The sequence below is a fragment of the Ostrea edulis genome, chromosome 4 (assembly GCF_947568905.1).
Source record: "Ostrea edulis chromosome 4, xbOstEdul1.1, whole genome shotgun sequence".
NCBI classification, from domain to species: domain Eukaryota; kingdom Metazoa; phylum Mollusca; class Bivalvia; order Ostreida; family Ostreidae; genus Ostrea; species Ostrea edulis.
Window position 1 is genome coordinate 37,803,727 of NC_079167.1, and position 25,099 is coordinate 37,828,825.

The window sequence follows — 25,099 nt, forward strand, 5'->3', positions numbered from 1 at the left end:
ACTTACTCTTTTTTCAACAAAAATGTACAATTCGTATTTATCAATGATAGCCCTTTCTGAACACACAGAAAAGCTGGAAATTTTAGTGTTGATTGATTATTTTGAAATTGGGTCAAAATGCTATAGATTTACTGCTTTTTCAAATTTTGTGAATCATGTATTACTTACAAGCATAATAAGTACTTATTTTGGAAATTTATGTTTTAATGACTTATTTCAATAATTTTTAATTTTTTTTTTGCAACACCTGACATTAAAACACCAATAACAAACATATAATGAAAATTGTATTGGTTGTAAAAACTATTTTCACTGCCCTAGAAGTTCACTATAACCGTGGATTACTGTATTCACAGCAAAATAATGGCATAAATAATAAATGGGTGAAATTCTTACCTTCTTCCTGATCCTTTTTCTTCTTCTTGTCCTTCAAAATAACACAAATGTTATTGTTACATATAAAGCTCTCAATGCTCAGTTGTTGGCAAATTCAAACAACCACAATGTTAAATTCACATTTGATCCCATAGCCTCTTATTTTATTTAGACTCAAAAATTCAACTTTCCACTCCACCACACAAAGTGTTGAATCCCAACAATTCGTGGACAATATACTGTAAGTGTATTATCTTGTCACCTCTGGTGCTGAATGAAGTTTTAATTTATGATGCATACTTATGCATTATCTTCACTATTCATTTAAACAATAAAATACTTTCTTGGTTGTTTCATCGGGTGATGAAGGTAACTAGCATTGCAGAAAAAATTCATAACCTGTGTAAGCGGGTTATATAAATTTTTTCTGCAACAATTGCTACCTTCATCATTCGATGAAACAACAAAGAAAGCATTTTATTGTTTATATTTATATTTTTATGTATTACTTTAAAATATAAACTAGATTCAAGTACCCAGTACTAGAATATCATATGGTTGACCCATTCGTTATTCATTCGCTAAACGGAACAGCCAATGCAATCTTTGACCTTGATGACACTCCATATTTGGTAATGATTATATAGACAGGTGGTACTAAAAAACCGGATCGAACTAGTTTGCAACAAACATGAATTGTCCCAGATGAAAGCAATGTCAATTTCAATAGAAATACAAGAGAAAAGATTCAGTGAATGTAAATATTGTAGAATATAGTACATGTAGCACGAATTCATGATTATGCTCTCTAGTACATATACACATCCTTTCAAATATGCTAAAATAAATAGTCTATAAAAGTTACGAATTTAGATATAAAGCAAAATTTAAACAAGAGTACCAGAAACATTAGATAATACATCCATCACAAGCTTATGTGGGGTTTTTTCTTACGTCACAAGATGTAGAAGTATCAGCCATTATCAAGCTGTGGCCTACTTTCTTTTGCAACATATAAATAAAGGGCAAGGTCAAAAGTTCAATGTCTGACAAAAAACTAAATTCACATAGTTTTCACCCAGACACCCCACCCCCCCCCAACCCCTTAAAACTAAATATGATGAATGTTGAAACTTATTGATTAACAAGTAAAATCATACGAGTATACATTCTGTATACCTCTTCTACTGTTTATTCAAAATGAAAATGTATATTAAAACTATTAAGTGTTCATTAAAATGTAATATTATCATGTGGTTTTTAACAGTCACTTGTCTTTTTTCTTCTTCCACTAACGTGTAATCGACGTCGGATGACAGAGACTTACGGGGGATTTTTATCCCCCCTCTCCCAAACTATTTGAATTTAGATTTTTATCTGACAACGATCGTTTGATCTTGCCCTTAAAAGGACCTAGGTTAAAAACTGTGAAAGGAGTAGATACACAAACTAAGAGCTAAGTTCAACTTGTAATTTTTTCAAACATCCAAGGAAATTAAGAAATAGTTGGGCATCAAAATTGGAATATGCCCATCTTCAAGTTGTTTACAAAGGCCTTAGCTTAAAAACTGTGAGAGGAGTGAGACAGACAAACTATGCATTTACTTAGCAATATTTCCCCAAAACTTCCTCAGTTCAACAACATATATTTTCTCAAAAATCAAATTCCTTGTCACATGCACATCTTCAATACCCATATAAACACTCTGTAAAATAAGGTCCTAACTTGAAAACTGTGGGAGGAGTTAGTTGGACAAATAATGTACCCTCCATATGACATTAAATTTCAATTAAAGTGACAAATCTCCTGCAAGCAAGGTCAAAATGGATCAAAATTGCAACATCATCTAGAGTGACCCACAAAGAAACTATACAGCAAGTTTCAGCATGATGTGTGACAGAGAAATGAAAATAGAAACCCAAAAGGATTAACAGAAATGTAAACGTTGCTGCAAATTGAATCTAAAGACGGGCATATAAAAACAAAAACTCAACTTAAAACTAAATTTGAATATGCTATTCCCCAATCCATATGAATCGAAATAATAAATTTTCGAATCCTAATCACCAGTATATCATTTTCAGTGCTAAACATTTAACAAGAACCCTGCAGACATTATCAGTCACATGATCACTCACCTCCTCCTCAGCTCCCTCCTCACTGGGCCCTGCCTCCTCACCCTCCTCCTTTTCCTCAGCCTCAGGTTTTGGGCTCTCCTCTTCTTCCTCAGCTTTTGGTTCCTCGGGTTCTGGCTCAAAGTCATGTGTGAAAAAATCAAATGCTTCATCTGCAGTTGGCATGAAAACACCCTAAAGAGAAAGATATGCACATAAATTGAAATAAAAATATATTTCTAAACAAAAACAATAAGATTTTAATATTTTCCTTGAAATGTCTTTACAATCAGAATGTGCTTTTTCTTAGAAAGCATTAAATATTTCTTGATGTAAACTTATAGTTAAATTCAGTGATGTACATCTGTCAGAATTTCTTTTTGGTTTCATTTGATTTCAGAAGTTGTGAATGCAGTTTCACATCAATTGGAGTGAAAAAAGCTGTGAAAATTTAAAAATCAGAGAAGTCATAGTTCAGTTCATTATCTTCAATTTTAAGTCATGGTACATGTAATTACTTCAGAACAATTAGCAGCAAAACACTTAAAGCTGAAAAGATATTGATTTTAAGCTTGTAGTTTCATGTGCGCAGGGAAGTGCTAACAGAAAGATCTGGCATAATGCCAATGTGTTTTCGCATGTGTGTAGGACATTCATAGTGTGGGCGACATTCAAAGTGTGGGCGACATTCATAGAGTGGGCAACAATGACGGGGGCAGCACAGAAATGCGTGTACTGAGCACAGATCTCTTCTCTTGTTACCTTGCTTTGCAAATCCTTTCGTAACTGCCATGGAATAAAATTACTCAGCAAGTAAACAGTACCGTTTTACACAATGAGGTGCTTTTATCCAGTTAATGAAAAAGGTCTTGAGAGACCATGATTCTTATCTAAATGAGTGAATTGGTTGTTTTAAATCACAGTATTTCCAGTTGTAGTGCTGGTAGAAAATTTCTAAATTTTGTATACTGCATCTACGGCAGAGTAAATCACTGTCAATGTCAAGAAAAAGCAAGAAAAATGCTTCCCCATCTGTACTTAAATATGGAAAGTTAATTCCTAATGAATACAGATATAGCAATCTAGCAAAAATCGCATCTTAATTATAACCTGTTTTCCTGAAGAAACATGCCACATATCAAAATCCAGGCCAAAATGACAATGATTAATTTTCACCATGTATGACACTTTGTCCAGAGTTAAGTTTTAATTTTGTTAGTTACCCAGATTATCATTTTCAACCTGTTAAATTATGAAAATCTAGGCAAGTAACCAAGAATCAAAATTTTTGTTTGTTTTTACCCTCCACGGTTTAGAAAAATAATGATTAATTGAAAATGTAATGAGTGGACAATATACAAATGTATCCTGAAGCAATAATACACACTGTCATTTCCTGTCACATGATCCAGACAAAATGTTTGTCACATAAATGAAGTTTTAATCACACCCTTAATTATTCATATTTGCTGAATACTGTAATTCCAAAATGATATTTGGCATTTTGATACGAAAACCTTTCTTGGCAGTTTACGTATGTACAACAATATGTCTGAATTATGTTCAGCTTAATAAACACAACATTCAATCACGCTTTACGAATTCGAATTCATAAATAAGAATTTTTTAATGGTCTAGCTGATGTCTATTTCTGCAAAGTATTTATGAATAAAAAATATTGAACGATTCAACAATGAAGATTGCATGTAGTGAAGACATTGGTAAATCAACCTTTGTATGTGTTGATTCAGGTTGGTGACCAAAGAGTTATAATATGTCATTCAAATCTCGTTTTTACATTCTAAGTATGTTAATAAAAATCAAGGTCATGGAAATCTATAGTGTATTTAGGTGACGTATAAACAATGTTGGAGCTCAAATGACTTTCTGGCCTTAAACTATATAATATTTTTTAAATACGTCCCAATAAGGGGGAGCCACACAAGGCATTAGTCCCTATGAATAGGCTTGATCTTTAGTGCGGATAGTTCAAATTCAATGCCACCTGACTCCTTAATAAGCTGACAGACCCCTACTTTCCCCTCTGCAATGCACAAAATATGTAGATGGTAAAAATATATACTTTGCTCATTTTTTTAATGACTTTCATACTCAGTTGTGAACATCCTTTAAATATATATGGGCTCTAAAGAATTGAACATTATAAGGATCATCAAATAAATCATCTATTTTAAGATGGTGTGGAGGACATCTGTAAACCTACACATGCAAATTCACTTCTCAATTTGAAACATTTCAAAAGCTGACAATGAAAATTTTAAAAATAATATCATAGAAATGAACTTGTATTTTATTCTGTGATATTACCAAGGCAATTTGTACCCCTAACAAATGTATTGGGTCTACAGATACAAAAGTCAAAAATTTATAAAATGAATTAATTTTATAAATATAAAGCATTCAACAAACATCTATGATAATCATTAAAAATCAAATTTCCAAAATTTTCACCTGAAAATGTGTTTATAATATGTGATGCATAATATAATTGCTACTATAGGTTTATTAAGTTTTCTATTATCCCTCTCAAACTCTAAATAATTTCCAAACCGTATTTTACCTTTTCCTCTAGCGGCTGTTTCACTATCTTTCTCAGTCGCGATCTGAAGGCTCGGGCCTTTTCTTCCAGCTCTGCTTCATCAACCTGTAAATAGATATGATAATTTCTTTCATAAAAAAAAAAGAGATTACAAATTTTGATGAACAAATACACCTCTAAGTATTTTCCGATGTAATTTTAACACAATGAAAACGATGACGATATCATAAAAACATAGAATGATAAAACTCTGTGATGTTTGCCTTCTACCATAAAGAGGAGAATGTGGCTTTTAATTAGCTTTTTTTTCCATTTACATGACTTTACAAAAAATATATCTTAAATGCTACAATATGTAAGTAAATGGGAAGGAGACAAAATTAATAGCAAAAGAGAAAACTTTTACAATAACTTCCTAACTCCTTTTCCCCTTATTGCATGTGATTACAAAAAAACAGAAAACTTATTGGCACCCCATTTACAAAATATAAAACAATTCAAGGCATCTTCCTTCCTTGGAAACCTGGTCTCTTCCTTATTCCATGCAACCATTCACTACCATTCTACCTCTACAACAAAAGTGCATGTGAACTCCATGCATTTTTCTCTGTGCGTCAGTGCTCATTTGTAATTAATTACACATTATTCTGGACCTTCATTTCAACAGGAAAACCCTGAACAAGTGCATAACCAGTAAACCAGTGCTAAATCACAGGATGATTTTGTTTTTGGCTTTCCTTATTTTTGTTTACAATCTTTCTTTCCCTCATTGATTTTCTTCCTTGATTTTTTTTTTAAAAAAAAGAGCACACTAATGAATTATCATTTAGACATTTTATGGTCAAGTGAAAAATTATGAAAATAAGGAAATGTACCTTACATGACCTTTGACCTTGTTTGTTACCAGATTTAGAGGACATGAATAAAATATGTAAAAACAATATCACTTGAGGTACAGACTACAGAAAGTTTGAAACGGTGAATGACAGCTAAAAACTTGTGCACCGACAGAGACTGTAATAACTATGTATTCAACGTGTAATTGGTATTAAGACAATTTACTGATTTATATGTTCACACTACAATAATTCTGAGTGTGTCTTTGTCATTAATTGACAATTGTGAGTTTAAAAGCATTATTTTACAGTAAATCTGACAAACTTGCCAATATATCAGATCACTATAAAGACTCTGATGTCATCTTTCTACGAGGTTAATTAGAAATAACCAAATCTAAATGTTTATTTCATGACAGACTTTGTTCCTTTTTTTTCTTTTTTACCATATCAGGTCTCCTGCACTCAATCTCCCTTAAAGTACACCTCTCATTTTTCTAATTTAAAACTGTCATTAATTAGAAACACCAGGTCTGAGAAGAGCTCCAAAGGAGCTCCAACCTGACTCAGAAGAGACCCAGCTCACTAAATATAATCTGCTTCTAGGTGGGGATGTTCACAAAAATCATATTTCAGATAGCAGAAGAATAATTATCAACTTAAACACAACTGTCTTTTATACTATTTCAAAAAGGTGATTAAGTGTGCTGGAAATAATACTCCAATTTCCCCATTTATATTCAAACGGATATTTAATTTCATATTTGAAAGTTCACCACTGATACTGGTGAATTCCACATAAAAATAAATTTATGTAGTGGCAATATCTCCCTCCTTTTTAAGATATCCTATTACATCTAAAGAGAGGAAGAAGTTGTGTAGGATATATGATACCCAGGAAATCAGATTTCCTAAAGCGTGTCGATTTTCGTGCTTGAGTGTCTGCAAGCCTCACACAGTGTGATCTAACAGTATTGCTGATGGTCCCACTCATTCCTCTAATTATCATGCATTTAATAACCCCATCTAAATCATATCACAAAGGTAACTGATGCCACAGAATCAAGCCCACACCCCTAGATGAGCCATTTTACCTCATCAAATTTCTGTGCCTTGCCATGTTTCTGCAAAGCATTGACAAATGAGAATTAAACATCAAAACACACCACAGGACAAAATGACAAAACATTACTCTGTGGTATGGCAGGGTTACTCTTTGTATTTCTAACTTGTTCTCGTATTTTGTAACCTTTCTACGATGGAATGCCATCAAGATAAGAAATATATACAAAGTTATTTAGGGTCAAAGAACTGGGCTAACAAAAATATCACATGCCTCATAAATGTCTTATAAATATGTACATCAATAATTGGATCAAAGCCTAGGTATATGTAGAGTAAAATGAATATGCAGATGAGGTTGAATCAATGTATGTATTCGTGTGAAATTGACAAGAACTTTGTGTCCACATTTGACAGCTCTACTTGTTCAACTACATCTTTCTCATATCGTTTTGGAATTTATCATCAAAAATTCCAAAAAGAAATTGCTCTGTGTGTGTTTTTTCTCTTCACAAACATTTAAAAATTTCAAATTATGAAAGTTTTGTATTATGAGTTTTACACGTCTGATGACAATTTTAACTTCCTCTACATAATTTAAAGTGCTCAGGAATTGATTGGATCAAGCGAGAAATCATTAGACCTTTAAATTAGCTTTAAAAAATAATTTTTAAAAAAATGAAAATAATACATCATTACTGAGTGGAATGGAAATGCAGTTTTAAAAATATCAGCATCGTATTATAGTATTGTCCTCGAAGAGTCATCAACATCTGCAATACTCAGACTGTATTAGTTTACATCTTAAAAGTACTCACAGTGATCAATTCCTGTTCTAATGATTTTAGTATCACCTATTATTCCAGTCATTCAATAAATCTTATGCCAGCTAGTCTTATTGTGGCATTATAAAATAAAGAGAATTTGATTTAATGAAACATAAAATATATCTTAAAAGGATTACGTGCATTTCAGTCACACCTTCACCAAATAAGATATTTCTGTATTCTTAAACTAATTTCTCCAAAAATCAATATTCTGAGCTAGAATGATGATTTACAATATTCTGTGAATCACTTCCTTTCTAACACATGCAAAATTCAATTTGTACACAAGATTTACATGAATTAACCCAACTTTGCTGTGATATATCATTGACATTTGCAAATTTCATGGAACAGGATTGCCGAACATGAGACAAAGTAACTGGTATTTTAGGAACAGGTTATAACGCTGCACCTTGAAGTCATGTTTTCTACACAAAATTAATGGAAATTTATTTCAGAACTCAAGATTATTCGTCACAAAATTGCAGTGGTATTCTACAAGAATGATATCACTACATTACCTCTGGCTGATCAAAGCGAGTCTTTTTCTTGTCTTTGTCACGCTTGAGTTGTCTCTCCTTTTTCTCCTCCTCTTTTTGCTCCTGTTCTGCTTCAGCAGCTGCCTCTTCCTGTAATGTTGGTTGTTTTTTCATCTCAAATTTCACAAAATTTACAAAAGTCAATTCATTTTGGGCACACCTTTACTTGCAGGTATTAAAACTAAAGTTTAAGAAATATTGTATTTAGTTATGACAAAACTTGTATCATACTTTACCTCTTACATGACATTCCCAATCCCATTTATTTTACATTTTTGTCTTATATTTCTAACAAAAAAATTGAGATAATTTTCATGGTTTGTTGTTGTTGTTGTTGTTGGGGGGGGGGGGGGGGGGGGGTATCTACTACTTCACAGGCATAATTTTATTGACTCTTTAGGACCAAACAATTTCATTGATATTGGTAAGTGACTAAGAGAAATTATTTATAACCTTCAGCAAAATGCTTTAAAATTAGTATCGATGCATAAGGTTTGTGTTTCATTTATGAAGATCATTATAATCTTGCCTTGGCTTTCCGTAGTCGGGCCTTCATGCTGGCCTTGAGTCCACCACGAGGAGTTTTAACTTCCTCCTGGGGAGGGGGCTTGGCCGGTTCCTCAGGGGGAGGGGTAGTGGGCTTGGTGGGGGGAGGAACCTCCTCCTCCTCTTTCTTAACTGCTGTTTCTTCAGCTTCATCTTTCAATGGGATAACTGTAAACAAAAATAACTACAATTTCCTGAAGCTCTGAAGAGATAAGGAGACATGTGTACAATCCCATACACTGATTATCTGGCATATTGTGTGTATGTCTTAGACATTGACACTATATATGGATAAATCCTATAATCCTTTTACTTCATTGTAACATACATTTTTCAATTTCATAAACCAACATTCACAAAATTCTGAGATTATCTGTATCATTTTGAGATTATTTGTATCATTCTGAGATTATCTGTATTATTCTGAGATTATCTGTATCATTCTGAGATTATCCGTATTATTCTGAGATTATCTGTATCATTCTGAGATTATCTGTATTATTCTGAGATTATCTGTATAATTCTGAGATTATCTGTATAATTCTGAGATTATCTGTATCATTCTGAGATTATCTGTATTATTCTGAGATTATCTGTATTATTTTATCTGTATAATTCTGAGATTATCCGTATAATTCTGAGATTATCTGTATCATTCTGAGATTATCTGTAATATTCTGAGATTATCTGTATCATTCTGAGATTATCCGTATCATTCTGAGATTATCCGTATCATTCTGAGATTATCCGTATAATTCTGAGATTTTCTGTATTATTCTGAGATTATCTGTATCATTCTGAGATTATCCGTATTATTCTGAGATTATCCGTATCATTCTGAGATTGTCTGTAATATTCTGAGATTATCTGTATTATTCTGAGATTATCTGTATCATTCTGAGATTATCTGTATTATTCTGAGATTATCTGTATTATTCTGAGATTATCTGTATTCAGGGACTATATTTACCCTCCTCCTCTTCCACTTTTTCTTTCTTCCTCTTGAGTTTCTTTACTGAGTCTTCCTCTGGCTGTAATTCTGTTGTGGTCTCAGCAAACGTCACAACTGACTCGGTGAGTTGGGTCTCTGCTTCACCCTCCTCTTCTGTTGGCATGGGAACTGTGCCATCTTCAGTGGCAGATAACTCTGCCTCTTCCTGTCGGATAGTTTCATCCACTTTTTCCTTGCTTTTCTTTTTAATGGTACGTAGCTCTTTGGCAAGGTCATCTTTAGGCGATTTGACCTTAGACAGCTAAAATGCAAAGCTTCGATGTCTATTCATATTCCAATATACTATACAGTAAAATTCAAATTATATCTTAACTCTAAAACCTGCTCAATAAAGATACATACTTATAGCAAATAATTGTAACAAAGCCATTTCCATTCCTCACTAAATACAAACAAAGTCAAAACTGGAGACCAACACCTTGAGGTTAAAATTGTGGAAGATTCTCACAAGTGGATACCACGTGGTATTCAGCAGGGTCTGTATCCAAAGTATAGACTTAAAGAATTAAAACAGATCACCAACACATAGTGAGAATGCAGGATACACTTTCTTGGTTGATTGGTTTCGACCAGGGGCTGTCGTCATCAAATCAAAATTATAAGAATTGTCTCTACTGAGGTAAAAATTGTGGATCACGTTACTATTAACAACAAAAAATGCGGAATGTTTACTTAGCAACGTAAAAACATGTATATACAGATACGTTAAGATTCCTCACTAAACATAACTACATATACATGTAATTGAATTCTAAGGAATTTTGGCTATACTAAAAATATAATAGCAGATATTTTTTTAATGGTCTGTAGAGGGCTTAAATTTGACCCCATTCCCTGTACTGAAAATCAGGTGTTTTCCGCAAAATGACGCCTATAAATTCCCAAAGGATGATAAAAAACGAAAAAATGGCAAATCAAAAGTTTTTTGTTTCATGTAAATATCCGAAGTGTTCCCAGTGATGAGCACTGGGAACACTTCGGATATTTACCTATGTTTGAAGCTATAATGCTCGGGATCAGAATCTAACAAATGGCATTAAAAAAATGTTTCAAAACTGAAGATAGATCTTAAAGTGAGGAACCCATGTTCCCTGACAAGTGAACAGGTGGAAAATCAACAAGAGACTGGGTCTGAGAATGAAATTGTCATATGACACTAACAAAAATCTTTAAATGGAAACTCCAAGGGTTTTTCTTTGATTTCAGAGAATGATAAAGAAAATAAAAGTATTCAAAATGTTGTTGATTTCAGTCACTACTTACATTGGGGACTGATGATAATCTCCTTCAATAAAATCATACTCGGACTATGCCTGGGTCATGGCTTTACTGAAACATTTCCATATTTCAACAGAAAATTGAAGTTTGCTTTTTAGAAATGGGTAAATAAAATCAATTAGTTTTACTTTTTAAATTTTTTAAGAATTAAAAATGTTTTCCCAATTTCAACCAAAAATCGCTGTTTTAACAATATGAATGGCCCTGGTTCTTGAAATCAAAGGTTAAAAAAAATCCCTGTATTGACGATCTTATTGAATTCACAATGAACAATGTCTTACACTTTAACCAATAAAAGTCTTTTATTTGAATTTAGAACCATTTAAAACAATACAAATCATGTTGGTGTTGCATGTTGATGGTGCAAAAGTACACTTTTTAAATTCTAAGATCTGTGTTATTTTCTGAGATTTTAGCCCCACCCCTGGAGCCCCCAAACAGCTGGTGGGATTATGAAATCATCATTTTTGTTCCCCTATCCAAAAAGGTACCACAAAGCAATTTAGATGAAAATCAAACATGTAGTTTCTGAGAAGCCATAATTGCTCAAAGGCTTATTATGCATGAAAGATAGCAATAATGATGTTAAGGTCAAAGTAATAAATTTTGGCATGGCTAACACATGACGTTGCTTCACTGTCTGGTCATTGGTATATAAGTATGAACTTCTAATGGTTCTTCATTTAACTGTTCTTAAATCTTAACACAGTGACATCGACTTTAAATAAATGACAGTAGTTTAAGGTCAAGACATCCCTTGGTCATAAACAAATTTCTTCACTTAATAAGATTCTAAGATTTCTCCATTATAAAGTTATGGCCTAGGACTAATACTTATGACTTTCTTTAACTAGTGACCTTGGCCAAATGACCTTGACTCAAGGCTATGACATATTTATTGTCTAGTCATCAACAACCTTTGTGATAAGCAGGAAGTTTAACATTTTTTGATTACAAGCTATGGCCCTGGCATAAAGTGAGATGGAAGCATAAACAACAGACAGACAGGCAGACATTCTGCTTCCTATTATCCTCATCTTAATTTGCAGGCCTTACAACAATGCACCCGGTATGTCTTCTATAGTAGGAGTTAAGAGCTTATTCAAATAATGTGATTATCAGTTTATGAAGTTGTTTCTTAACCTATTTAGCTCTAAGCTGGGACCCGAATCCCTGATTCTGGAGCTATGAATTGTACAATTTAGGTAGAAGATTTTTCAAGATGGCATCATTTTTATAAGTTTGGCCTCATCCCCAAGACAACACTGGAGCAGTGACTATGAAATTGGCAAAAATTTGTTTACCTATCCTATAACACACTACACATCAATTTTGGTGACAAATGGTCAAGCAGTTTCTAAGAAGTTGAAAATGCTCAAAGGTTAATGACTCATGATGATGGATGAGCACAGATAGCAATAGGTGACATGAAAATTATTCCTGGAACTCCTCCACAGGAGTTGGGAAAACCCCTCCTGCATTATTCACCATTGCCATATACAGCCAAGCTAAGCTAGTGATTCACATTTTCCCCGAGCACTACCTCATATAACAATTTTGTGTCAAACTCTAGTATTGAAGACATTTTGACAGTTTCTTTGGAAATTACATAAATGCAAATAATTACGTAAATGCAAAATATGGGACAAGACAACAAGATCCCATCCAGATTAGGCCTTAAATCTTCAAATGTCTGACCCCTTCAAGGTTTCCACAGTTTTTGTTTGCATTTGGACATAGAATGCTAAAGATTTCAACTTTGAGCAATCAACAAAACATTACAATGTTCAATCCAGGATTTTAAAAATTACATCTACTACAAATTATAAACCTTACAAAAATTTTCATTTAAGCGACACAATAAAACTGCAGGATTTTTACGCTTACTTTAAATCTAATCATTTACAAATAATAGTAATGAAATCTTTGACAACTCTGAAAATTCATCAGATATATATAGTCACACCATCAACTTGCTTTCATTCTAGATATCAATGCCATAGTCCAATCTATTTCAATTTTCATTTGTCTTTTTTTAAATATGCAATAGCTTACACTAACTACTTTACAGAACATGAAATATATTCTATTCATAAACTGACCTTCTCTTATAAGAAAACCTAAATTAACCAAATATATTGCTAGGAATTTACACAGTGGTTAACATTGGTTAAAAATACAAGGATGCCTATTTCAAGGAGCATAAATATCACCTTCGAGGAATTTATCATTAGGCTATTAAACGTGCAATCTATACTAAACATCGTTATACAATAAATGATGTTTTAATACAAAAAGGAATTAAAATTAGCACAATAAGATGCCTGCAAACTAAAACTGCAGAATTACCATCCCCTGTAGTGATATTTCAGGGTTAAACCTTACACAGATGCACTATTATTATCCACTATATTAAGTCAATTACACGTCATCTGGTGATTTACGGAGTGAAAATTACATCATATAAATAAGACAATTTATACATGGACCTTGACTAAGGTTACTTCCACTGGTGATGATCAGCACGCCACCTGGTGAACTCTGATCGTAAAATCAAAAATCATTCAGCTGTCACGGAGCTCCTTTTATAGCTGATTTACGATCATTATTTGAAATAATACATATGGCATTGACTGTCTCAGAAAAAGGCAAACAAACCACTATCACATGAAGTGAATTTCCAGAGAGGTTACATTCCTTCATAAATAATGTTACAATTTACGAATTTCATACCTTATAAATCATTTCAAACACAGTAATAATTATGAAAGTAAACAAGTCTGAATACAAAATTAAAACATTATACATAATGAGATGTGGGAATACCTCATTGTGTCTAATCTCTGTCCAATGGTTTCATTTTATCAATGTGTACTTTAAGGAAAAGTTAAGGATGGAAAACATTCTTTTCACATTCATGCTGTAAATTATCATAAAAATGTTTAAGTAACATTTAGATTTATTTTTTCAGTTTGGGTTGAAAGTGATGTCAGCAAATATTTCTATTTTGACTATGTATTTGCAACTTTCCATCTACACTCCTGAAGATAAGATACAATTCATCTCTTTTATCAGTTAGATGTAAGATTTACATATAGGGACTGTATTCTACACTTTCAAGAAATAAGTAGAAGTATTTTCAAAGAGTAAAATCACTTGATGGTATGGTGGTGGCTCATTTCCATTTTGTTTTCATGGCTTGTGGTGGTGGTGGTTGGGGCTCATTTCCATTTTGTTTTCATGGCTTGTGGTGATGGTTGGGGGGGGGGGGGGGGGGGGCTTATTTCCATTTTGTTTTCATGGCTTGTGGTGGTGGTGGTTGGGTGGGGGCTCATTTCCATTTTGTTTTCATGACTTGTGGTGGGGGTGGTTGGGGGTTCATTTCCATTTTGTTTCCATGGCTTGAATATACCCACAGAAATAAATTGTCATTAGAAACATTAACTCTTCAATCATAAATCAAGTCTCCACCAACATGTTATTTTTTTTCTCAAACTAACAAAAGTTTTCACCATGAAAATATGTGATTGTACGGTTCTTGTATTTACATATATAACAGTAACTACCCTGGCTGATGATGGTAGTCTTCATGTTATTGTACGGTTCTTGTATTTACATATATAACAGTAACTACCCTGGCTGATGATGGTAGTCTTCATGTGATTGTATGGTTCTTGTATTTACATATATAACAGTAACTACCCTGGCTGATGATGGTAGTCTTCATGCGATTGTACGGTTCTTGTATTTACATATATAACAGTAACTACCCTGGCTGATGATGGTAGTCTTCATTTTTAGTTCATAAATACACTTATCAATATAATATCTGCATAAAAGAAAGGTTCACATTAATCTCATCAAAAGCATATCTTTAATTCGCTCTGATATTTTGGAGTATACACTGTATCTTTGACCCACTCTGATATTTTGGAGCATATCTTTGATTCGCGCTGATATTTTGGAGCATATCTTTGATTCGCTCTGATATTTTGGAGTATATCTTTGATTCGCTCTGATATTTTGGAGCATATCTTTGATCCGCTCTGATATTTTGGAGCATATCTTTGATCCATTCTGATATTTTGGAGCAGGTCTTTGATCCGCTTTGATAATTTGGAGCATATCTTTGATTCGCTCTGATATTTTGGAGCAGGTCTTTGATTCGTTCTGATATTTTGGAGCAAAGCTTTGATTCGTTCTGATATTTTGGAGCAGGTATTTGATTTGCTCTGATATTTTGGAGCAGATCAAAGATCAGCTTTTAATCAGATTGGTTTCACATAGAGCATTATTTGTCTATGTGAATCTCAAAATATTTTTAAAAAATCATGATGGTCACTATTCAGCATGAATGTGCAGCATGATTAAAAATCCATGACATGATTTTTCACAATAGTTTGTAAATGTACATAATGGCACCACAAAAATGTCAGATATTCATTGAAAATAATGGAGCAGAACTTGTGGTCCATTTCTAGCAAAAATGTTGATCAATAGCACTGTTGTTGATACATGTCATTTAACTGAGGACTGTGCTCATATTCACTTTATCTTTCAAATACAATATTTCCCTATAAAAAATAGAACACTTTACAACACCATTTGTTAAAATGGAAAATTAACAAGGTTATTCACAGACCTTTGAATATAAAGAAAACCTTGATCACCACTCACAAACATAAACATGATAAAACTTTACCTCTTTCTGTTTGCTTAAATGCTTTGTTTTCAAGTCTTTAATAAGAGACTCAGCCTCCTGGGTTTCATCCACCTGTTACAGAAAAAAGGAAATGATGCATAACACAATATTCCAGAACATCACTATACAGTATAACATGGTTACAGTGAACATACTTGTAACAAATTCACACTTACAGTGAAATGATTTTCACTCCCTGTAATTCTAAAACATACAGTTGAACTTTGGTATCTCGAACATCAATATCTTGAATACCATGGATATGTAAAAGTCCTAATTACTTTTTCTTTATGTATTTTAACCGCAACATCTCGACCCTTTAGATATCTCAAAATTTTTTCTTGGCCCCATCAAGTTTGAGATAATGAGGCTTGGCTGTACTATGATTTTATTGGATATAACAAATAATGTTTATAACAGATCAAATTGTTCATCCCCTTCACTTGGCTATAAGCAAGTTTTACTGAAAACTACAGACAACCATACATGCATAAATTTGGTGCATGTGATATTTTTCATAATGTTACCCATCATCAAGTAGTATTTCCATTTACTTGATAATATCTATATTTCCCATGTTTTTGGCCTTTGATATCTTAACAAATTGTAATGATAGCCATTTCCTCATGAATGCGCTGAGGTTGTAAACAATGCACATATGAATCGTGATGAATAAAGTATGTTTATCTTAATAGCTTGGACATCATACAGAAATGAAAGCAACATGTAAATATAAGAAATAAATTTCTATTTTGAAAATATCTGTGGGTATGAACTGCTTCATGCTGGCGTACCGTTCATCAAGTGCTAACACGCTGGCATACCTTTCATCAAGTGCTAACACACTGGAGTACCTTTCATCAAGTGCTAACACGCTAGCATACCTTTCATCAAGTGCTAACACACTGGCGTACCTTTCATCAAGTGCTAACACACTGGCGTACCTTTCATCAAGTGCTAACACACTGGCGTACCTTTCATCAAGTGCTAACACACTGGCGTACCTTTCATCAAGTGCTAACACACTGGCGTACCTTTCATCAAGTGCTAACACACTGGCGTACCTTTCATCAAGTGCTAACACACTGGCGTACCTTTCATCAAGTGCTAACACACTGGCGTACCTTTCATCAAGTGCTAACACGCTCCATGAAGTATGCTGGTGTGAACCGTCGCAGTTCATATCCTCATGTATTTTTCAAAACTGAAATTCAATTCTTTAAATAACACCCTGCAGGGTATGGTTTTTACTCACAGAGGTTTTTTTTCTTCAACTGTGTTTAAGTCAGTCAGATTGAGGTATTCTATGTGCAGTACAATAAAATGAAATATTACCTCTACTGATGATTCAGCCCCACTTTGTTGCTGTGTATCTGATCCTTCTTCCTGAAATGTTACAGAATTTTAAAATTTACAATGAAAACTACAAAAGGTAAACATGCTGTGAATGTCCATAATGTTTCTGCTTTACCATCAGGAAAAATCTGCAAAATATTCTATGTGTACTCATCTTAGCATACTAAAAATTTGGCATAGTTGAAGCCAATACCTAATTTTTTTTTTAAAAATTACATTCATTGATTTTTTTACTTTTACAACATATAAACATTTACATATTTATAACACATGATAATATAGTATATACATATTTCAAGCAAGTACAAACATATGTGTATAATTATTTAGAAGTGCATATGTATATATAGTGTGAAGGGTTTTTAATTTCAAAGAGAGAGAGAGAGAGAGAGAGAGAGAGAGAGAGAGAGAGAGAGAGAGGTTAAGAGAAAAGGAGAGAGGAAGAATTATGTCTGGTCCACTGATCAGTCTCAATGTTAAGCAACTGTTTTCTTTTAACAGTACATAATTAAAGCAAATTACATACATTCTGCAAGTATTTCTCATATTCAGTATATTTAAAACTTTTTTAGCAACATAGATTTTTCTATACAGAATCTATCAATAATATGTGTTTTTCACAACACAAACATTTAGTTTTGGAGCAATTTCATACCTACTTGCAAATATATAATACTTAACAATAAGTATTAGTAAATTTTGTACTTTGTATAAGTTCCTTTTCTTGTAATACATTATTTGACATAATCAGGATTTAGCACTTGTTCAGTGTTTGAAAATGGATGAAAATAGATTATCATATTTTAGAACAACCATCAATTAGTGCTCTTGCTTCACCACCAAAGACACTAAAAAATGAATCCCACTAAAATAGGTACACATACAGTATTATACCAGCAAGCTAAAGATAATCTACATAAACAAAATAATACTGCCCCACAAATTTGAACATCTTTGTTAACAACACAAAATAAACAAAAATTTGTGCACACTAAATCGGTATTCCGACTCACCATACTTGGATTGACCATTCCAGTTTCTTCATCTTCCGTATTTTCAATCAAAGGTTTCTTTTTCTTTCTTTTGTCACTTTCAGAAAATAAAGGACACATCTAAATACTTGAAGTGAAGTATGTCAAATACAACGCACTATATAATGATACACATGTAGTTGGTGAAAATGGCTATAACAAGATTCTATTGGTCTAAAGAAGTTTGATAAGGAACAACAGTTCATTCATCATTAAATGATTTACAGTCAAACCTTGTTATCTCAAACTCAATGGGACCGAGAAAAAACTCCGAGATATCCAAGAATTCAGGATATCGAGGGTAAAATACATAGAGAATATGTGGTTGGGACTTCCAAATCACTTCGATATATCCAAGGTATTTGAGATATCGGTGTTCGCGATACCGAAGTTCCACTGTATTAAATATGTATCAAACGTGACATTCAATTTGCAATCTTTAAAAAAATTGATGGACTTATCAAAAATAGGAAACATGAAATTGTTTTCTTGCAAGTAAATTGACAACAAAAGATCTCACAAAATCTTTTCAAGAGTTTTATTAAAACTTCCTGACCTACAGTAATTTGAAATATATCATAATCAATTGTTTCTGTGAATTCATCAGTTGTCCAATCATACAGAGGATGTCTTTATATCATGTTTTACATTTACTTTTATATCTGCATACAGTTTTAGATGGTGCATAAATTTGTGAGGCTTTGCTGACTGAATATATACACCATTTCAACAAGATAGACATTTAGCAAATATAGTCACAGTATTTCAGATATTCTGTTTCTCCAATACTAATTACTTTTGAATTTCTACCTTTGTCTACATCAAGGATTCAACTTAATGCAAAGTTACATCACGCTTTTACTTGCTTTCAATAATCAAAAGTACTTTTATCCAATGAGTGTTGGATAAAGCTTTAGTGTAACCAATGGCTCATATACCCCAGACATAGGGGGTAAAAATGATTTGATTTCATAAAAATCAATATATGCACCCAGGGGTGCATAAGCCTAGTTGCATGGGATACATTGTAAAGTCAGGAATGATGTGGCATATTCATAATTGTGAAGAATTTCAGTTTTAAACTTTTCAAGTTACTGTCCAGAAACCATATTTGTCTGAAGTTTTCAATCTATTGTTGGTCACTGTGACCTTGACCTTTTTTCTCCAAAATCAATAGGGGTCTTCCTTACCTGGTACCCAACAATATATCAAAGTTTCATTTGATTCGGATTTAAACTTTCTGAGTTATCATCCGGAAACCAAATTTTTCTGAAATTTTCATTCTATATTCGGTCACTGTGACCTTGACCTTTGACAATTTTTCTCCAAAATCAATAGGGGTCTTCCTTACCTAGTATCCAACAATATATCAAAGTTTCATTTGATTCAGATTTAAACTTTCTGAGTTATTATCCGGAAACCAAATTTTTCTGAAATTTTCATTCTATTTTCGGTCACTGTGACCTTGACCTTTGACAATTTTTCTCCAAAATCAATAGGGGTCTTCCTTACCTGGTACCCATCAATATATCAAAGTTTCATTTGATTAGATTGTAAACATTTTGAGTTATCATCCGGAAACCAATTGTTGACGCCCAACCGCCCACATCACCAAACCAATAGCCGAGTTCAACTTTGTTGCAACTCGGCTAAAAAATTTACCAGACAATTTATTTCATTACAGATTACTGCAACAAAGATTGACATTCAACCCTTTTCTTCTGAATATAGAAAAAAAATACATGATTCTGAACAATGCATGTCCATAATCATAATGATGATAATGACATAAACATTTGACTGACAAATATTAAATGTATTAGTTTGTTTAAGAGTACATTTGGATTTTCAATCAGTATGGGCAATTTGATAATAGCTAGAAAGAGTATCTTGTCACTTTAAAAAATTGAAAACTATAGAGACCTTTAGATATTTACCAAATAAAGTTTAATGCATTGTGCACTGAGTGACCAAAAGTATTGCAACAAAAATGACTGACATCATCATTGTGTTGCAGTCTTCAAGTTTGATTTTTACTGCTGACACAATGAAGTAAACAAAAGGCATAATAGCGAGCAAAGCTCGCGTTGCAAAGCGATGCGCTCGCTCCAATGATTACACATATGAGTCACATGATTTGCTCTTCATCAGCTGAAAAAAGATGAGTATTACCCATAATGCTTCTGGAAAAATGTCGCTGTCACTGTGGTATACTTCAATGACAATCCCGTAATTAAAATAATTAGATTGTTTAGAAAGTACCATAAGCGTTTTTAAATTCCAGACAAGATTTCTCAAAGCTTCAAATGTTTTGTTTTTGCTTGACTTGAAAGAAAAAAACACCAGCTAATATGATGTCACAATGTAACTGTTTACATCCACCACGTTATATTTCCCGCATCTAATGAAGGTCTTTTTTGAAACATGATTGTTTACTTAATTTTTCAATGGAAATCTAGAAATGATGATGAGGTAACATTCCCTACGTAAATCGTAATTAAACAGAACTGTATAAAAATGTAGTTTGATTTGAAAATAACACTTTAAAATAAAAAACCATGGCAATTGCATTTATTGAAGCTTAAAGAGATTTATTTTTAGTGTGTGAATGTTCTGAAAAGTATATTCACATGTTTTTGAAACAGAAATACAGTTTTCATACGAGTATTAGTCAGGTTGGGAACACTTCCCCTATAGCAAGATATTCTCGCTAAAACTCGATTATCCCTCTTTAGCGAGAGAGTAAACATGACCATAAACAGGTGTTTTGGCGTCTTTATTGAAAATAATGGCAAATCCCATGCAACGTTGAATAAGTGCGACACATACTCAACATGATGCGAATCGTTTCTATGAAATTGACAACATAGTCAAGAAATTGCATATCAAAGTTGCTGCGTAAGAGGGAAGCAGTCCGAAATTCAGTACACATCATGAGTGTTTTTGTTTTGATTAATATATTTGCAGAGCACTTTTTCTTCTTTTCAAGAGAAATACAAAGAGATGTACTCAAAATCATTGAACTAAATTATGGAATTCAGATATCCAAAATAAAAGCTATGATACAACAGTGGAGAAGAAGGATTCTAACACCAATAGGTCAAGTAACAGTTGTTAAGACCCTACTTATGCCAAAACTGAATCACCTTTTCATTTCTCTACCAACACCTAAAAAAGAAACTAATTTATCATTAAGTAAAGAGTTATTTCAATTCATTTGGAATGCTAAAACAGATAAAGTTAAAAGAACAACTGTTACCCAAGACTATTTGGTAGGGGGTCTTAAAATGGTTGATATTACTAAGTTTATTATGTCTCTGAAATGTTCATGGAGCTAACTACAAGTGACTCTAAGCCATGGTTAGATATTTTCATTGCTATTAATGGTCGAGATATTATAAACAAAATTTTTGATTTTGGAAATACATTTATTTCAGATTATTTGGTAAAAGAAAATAATGCCTTTTGGCAAGATGTCTTTAATTCTTGGTTACAGTAATGAAAGTTAGGGAGAGGAAAATAAATGAAAATAATTTTCTTTGTACTCCACTATGGTACAACTCATATGTTAAGGTGGGAAATAAAGGTTTCTTTATAAAAACATAGTACGAGAAAGGTATATCAGTTGTTGGTGATCTATTTGATGATGAAAGCAGTTTTTTGTCTGTAAATGCTTTTCAACAAAGATATAATCTTGAGTATGCATGTATCATGCAATACAACAGTGTTATAAGTGCCATTTCAAATTTTATGAAAACAATGTCCATTAAAAGAAACTCTGTCAAAATAGTATGTAAACCTTTTTAATACCTTTTTACTATGATTCAATTATATTGTATGAGAAATGTACAAAAGTCATATATAGGCTTTTAAATGAGAACTATACTGATCCTATCTCAATTTCCAAGTGGATCTCTGAATTATTTCCTCATAGAATACAAGAATTGTTGGTGAAAGATGTTTTTAAGGTTTGTTTCAAAACAACAACTGATTCTATAGTTCAGTGGCTACAGTATAGAATTCTTCATAGAATTCTTCCTGTTAATTACTATCTAAAGAAAATCAACCTCATAAGTTCTGATACCTGTACTTTTTGTAAACAAGCTGTTGAGACTATACAACATATTTTTATTGATTGTGAAAAAATTATGTCATTATGGAGTAGTTTTAGTTTACATATATATGTAAAAACCAAAGAAAGAGTTGAGTTTAATGTGCAAAATGTGTTATTTGGTGATCTTCCACTCAAAAAAAGAAACAAAGTACTAAATTTTTTTATCCTTTACACAAAACAGTATATTTTTTCTAGTCTAAAACAGAACAAACTACCAAATATATATGGGTTATTTTCTCACTTGAAATTCAAATTCAACATTGAAAAGCATATTGCGATTCAAAACAGTTATGTATATAGATTTGAAAAATCATGGTCATTATGGAAAAATATTTTTGATTTTTAACCCGTTATCTACTTGTATCATATATATGCAGATTTAAGCAACAAAATAACTCTATATAGACTTTACATAAGGGTGTGTGTGTGTGTGTGTGTGCTTATAGGTATAAGTGGAAAAAGCAATGAAAATCATTCTTTGTTATAGATCTATATGTATCTGATTTAATGATGAAAAAAAATGTAAATAAAAAAAAAGAAGAAAAAAAAGAGATGTACTCCACGGGTGGTTTTTGTCAGTTTTACGGGATATATTTACTCTCGCTAGAGACTCTGTTACTTTACATGTATAGTGAAGGTATTTATTTAACAGCACACCATTTGTACCTCTAATCACAGTGAATATATAGGATACCTTTGGCCAAAGAATGGTAGTAAATAAATAACAGAATCATCTGCACTCACGCCATCTCGATGCCACTGTACTTCAGTCAGCGTTCGTAGCAACTACTAGCTGCGATTTTCCAAACTTGTGCTGCTTTTGGCAACCAGAATAACTGTTTTTAAAAATCTACTAGGGTTCGCATCATTTCACTCCCATTAACCACCCTTTTCAATGAAATCTTCCATGTAATATGATTGTATGTTTACAATTTTTCACAAGACAAAACTTGAAAACAAAATCGGCGGGTCCAAATGTATCTCCACGTACAGAAGAGCTCTTTCTTTCACTCAAGTCGTACGTGTTGTGTTTCGATTATATCGACAATCATTTTATGCAATATAATCACGTTGAATAATATTCTTGCATCGTTAATAACACTAATAGATATACACAGAAAATTATTTTGATCTGGACAAGCACAGAGAGGCATTATAGAATTTAAGGTTGAGAAGTGATATGTATCATATAAAGCGAAAGGTGTCGTAAATGAAAAAAAAACACAATTTGAAAGACGCCAAAATAGCATACAAATGATTAGAATGTCACGACCACATCTATACTAGGATACACGACAGCAGTGATATATCATCATCATAATATATTGTGCAGTTCATTGCGTGATAAGCATTTTACGAGTATTGAATTTTGACGAGTTTGATACTTTGCAGACCAACTGCCGAGGTAATGATCACTTCCATATGGTTGATAAAGAAAGGTGCCAACCGATATCAAAAGTCAGCATTTGTTTCATTTTGTATTGTTTTTCTGGAGAAAATGAACGAGTCATCGCAGAATCGATGGGAAATATCATGATATCATAATTATGTCAAACGGATGATTAGGATAAAGCCACAACGGTAAACCACGTCGAAGTGAACAGTGATAACGAACAGTGATCAATCTCATAACTCCTATAAGCAACACAAAACAGAGAGTTGGCCAAATACGGTCCCCTGGATACACCAGAGGTGGGATCAGGTGCCTATATAGGAGGAGTAAGCAGCTCCTGTCGACCGGTCACACCCGCCGTGAGCCCTATATCTTGATCAGGAAAACGGAGTTATCCGTAGTCAAAATCAGTGTGCCAAATACAATACATTCAGCCCATCATATTATTGAATAATCTGAGCTTTCTGTTGTGTTTATCTTTGATGTGAATATAACATTTTATTTTTCCAACATTGGAGCCTCCCATCCCCAATTTGAAAAAAAAAACCACCGAACAAAACACCTGGGAATTCCCAAACGGTTAGTTATTATTTTTCAGTCGTTTAATGAAAACTAGCGTCTCTAATCACTTTCGACCAGGTCTTGCACTCTGGTTGTAAACAAAGATGGCTGACCAGGTATCGTTTCGTCATACATGTCCAACATCTGATCCGATTTCGATATCGTCGTGCCTGCTTACGATGCCGATATCAACATTCACACAACGAGATGGTATCGATATCGACAATTTCTATTCTGAATGTTATCTTAGTATACACAGCATAATGTCTGTCTTCGATGTCGATATCGACATTCTGATAACGATATCGTATCGATATCAACAATGTCTATCTTAAAATGTGTTTTAATTAATAGTCTTAGTCTACACAGCATTATGTAAATACCGCATTAAGCAAAACGATCGTGACTCAATATCAACACGATATCGACAGGAAGATATACCAATCCTATTTTAGTCCTCACAAAACCATTACAAAAAACGATCATGATACGATATCGACACAATATCGACAGAAAGAGAAATCATTTCTATTTCAGTTCTAACACTACGTTAAGCAAAACGATCATGATTCGATATCGACACAATATCTTCAGTAAAGGTATGTCATTATTAAAGTGGTACTTATCGATATCGGTACGATATCATGTTTGGTTTGTCGATATCATGTTTGGTTTGTCGATATCATGTTTGGTTTGTCGATATCATATTTACATCGTGTCTTGGACATAGCTCCCTTCATACTGATCAATAGTTATATTCAAAGTGATACAATATAATTACAGAACAATGCG

The 25,099-nt window shown here is 33.0% G+C and overlaps 1 protein-coding gene across 2 annotated transcripts in view; it reads right to left on the reverse strand.

Annotated features, from left to right (window-relative positions):
* The window catches only part of LOC125671362 (coiled-coil and C2 domain-containing protein 2A-like), a 54,383-nt gene extending 31,022 nt beyond the window's left edge, over positions 1-23,361 (reverse strand). The window contains exons 1-11 of one of the 2 annotated variants that reach the window (XM_048907007.2): positions 23,098-23,361; positions 18,222-18,297; positions 17,188-17,238; positions 15,853-15,924; positions 9,831-10,113; positions 8,844-9,028; positions 8,297-8,404; positions 5,072-5,155; positions 3,253-3,276; positions 2,515-2,685; positions 397-427 (exon numbers count right to left, since the gene is read on the reverse strand). In XM_048907007.2, coding sequence (XP_048762964.2) covers positions 397-427; positions 2,515-2,685; positions 3,253-3,276; positions 5,072-5,155; positions 8,297-8,404; positions 8,844-9,028; positions 9,831-10,113; positions 15,853-15,924; positions 17,188-17,238; positions 18,222-18,297; positions 23,098-23,102 — 1,090 coding nt within the window. In that variant the 5' untranslated portion in view covers positions 23,103-23,361. The remainder of the gene's footprint in view (positions 1-396; positions 428-2,514; positions 2,686-3,252; positions 3,277-5,071; positions 5,156-8,296; positions 8,405-8,843; positions 9,029-9,830; positions 10,114-15,852; positions 15,925-17,187; positions 17,239-18,221; positions 18,298-23,097) is intronic. The other variant, XM_048907008.2, reaches the window with a different exon arrangement.
* Positions 23,362-25,099: the final 1,738 nt, after the last annotated feature.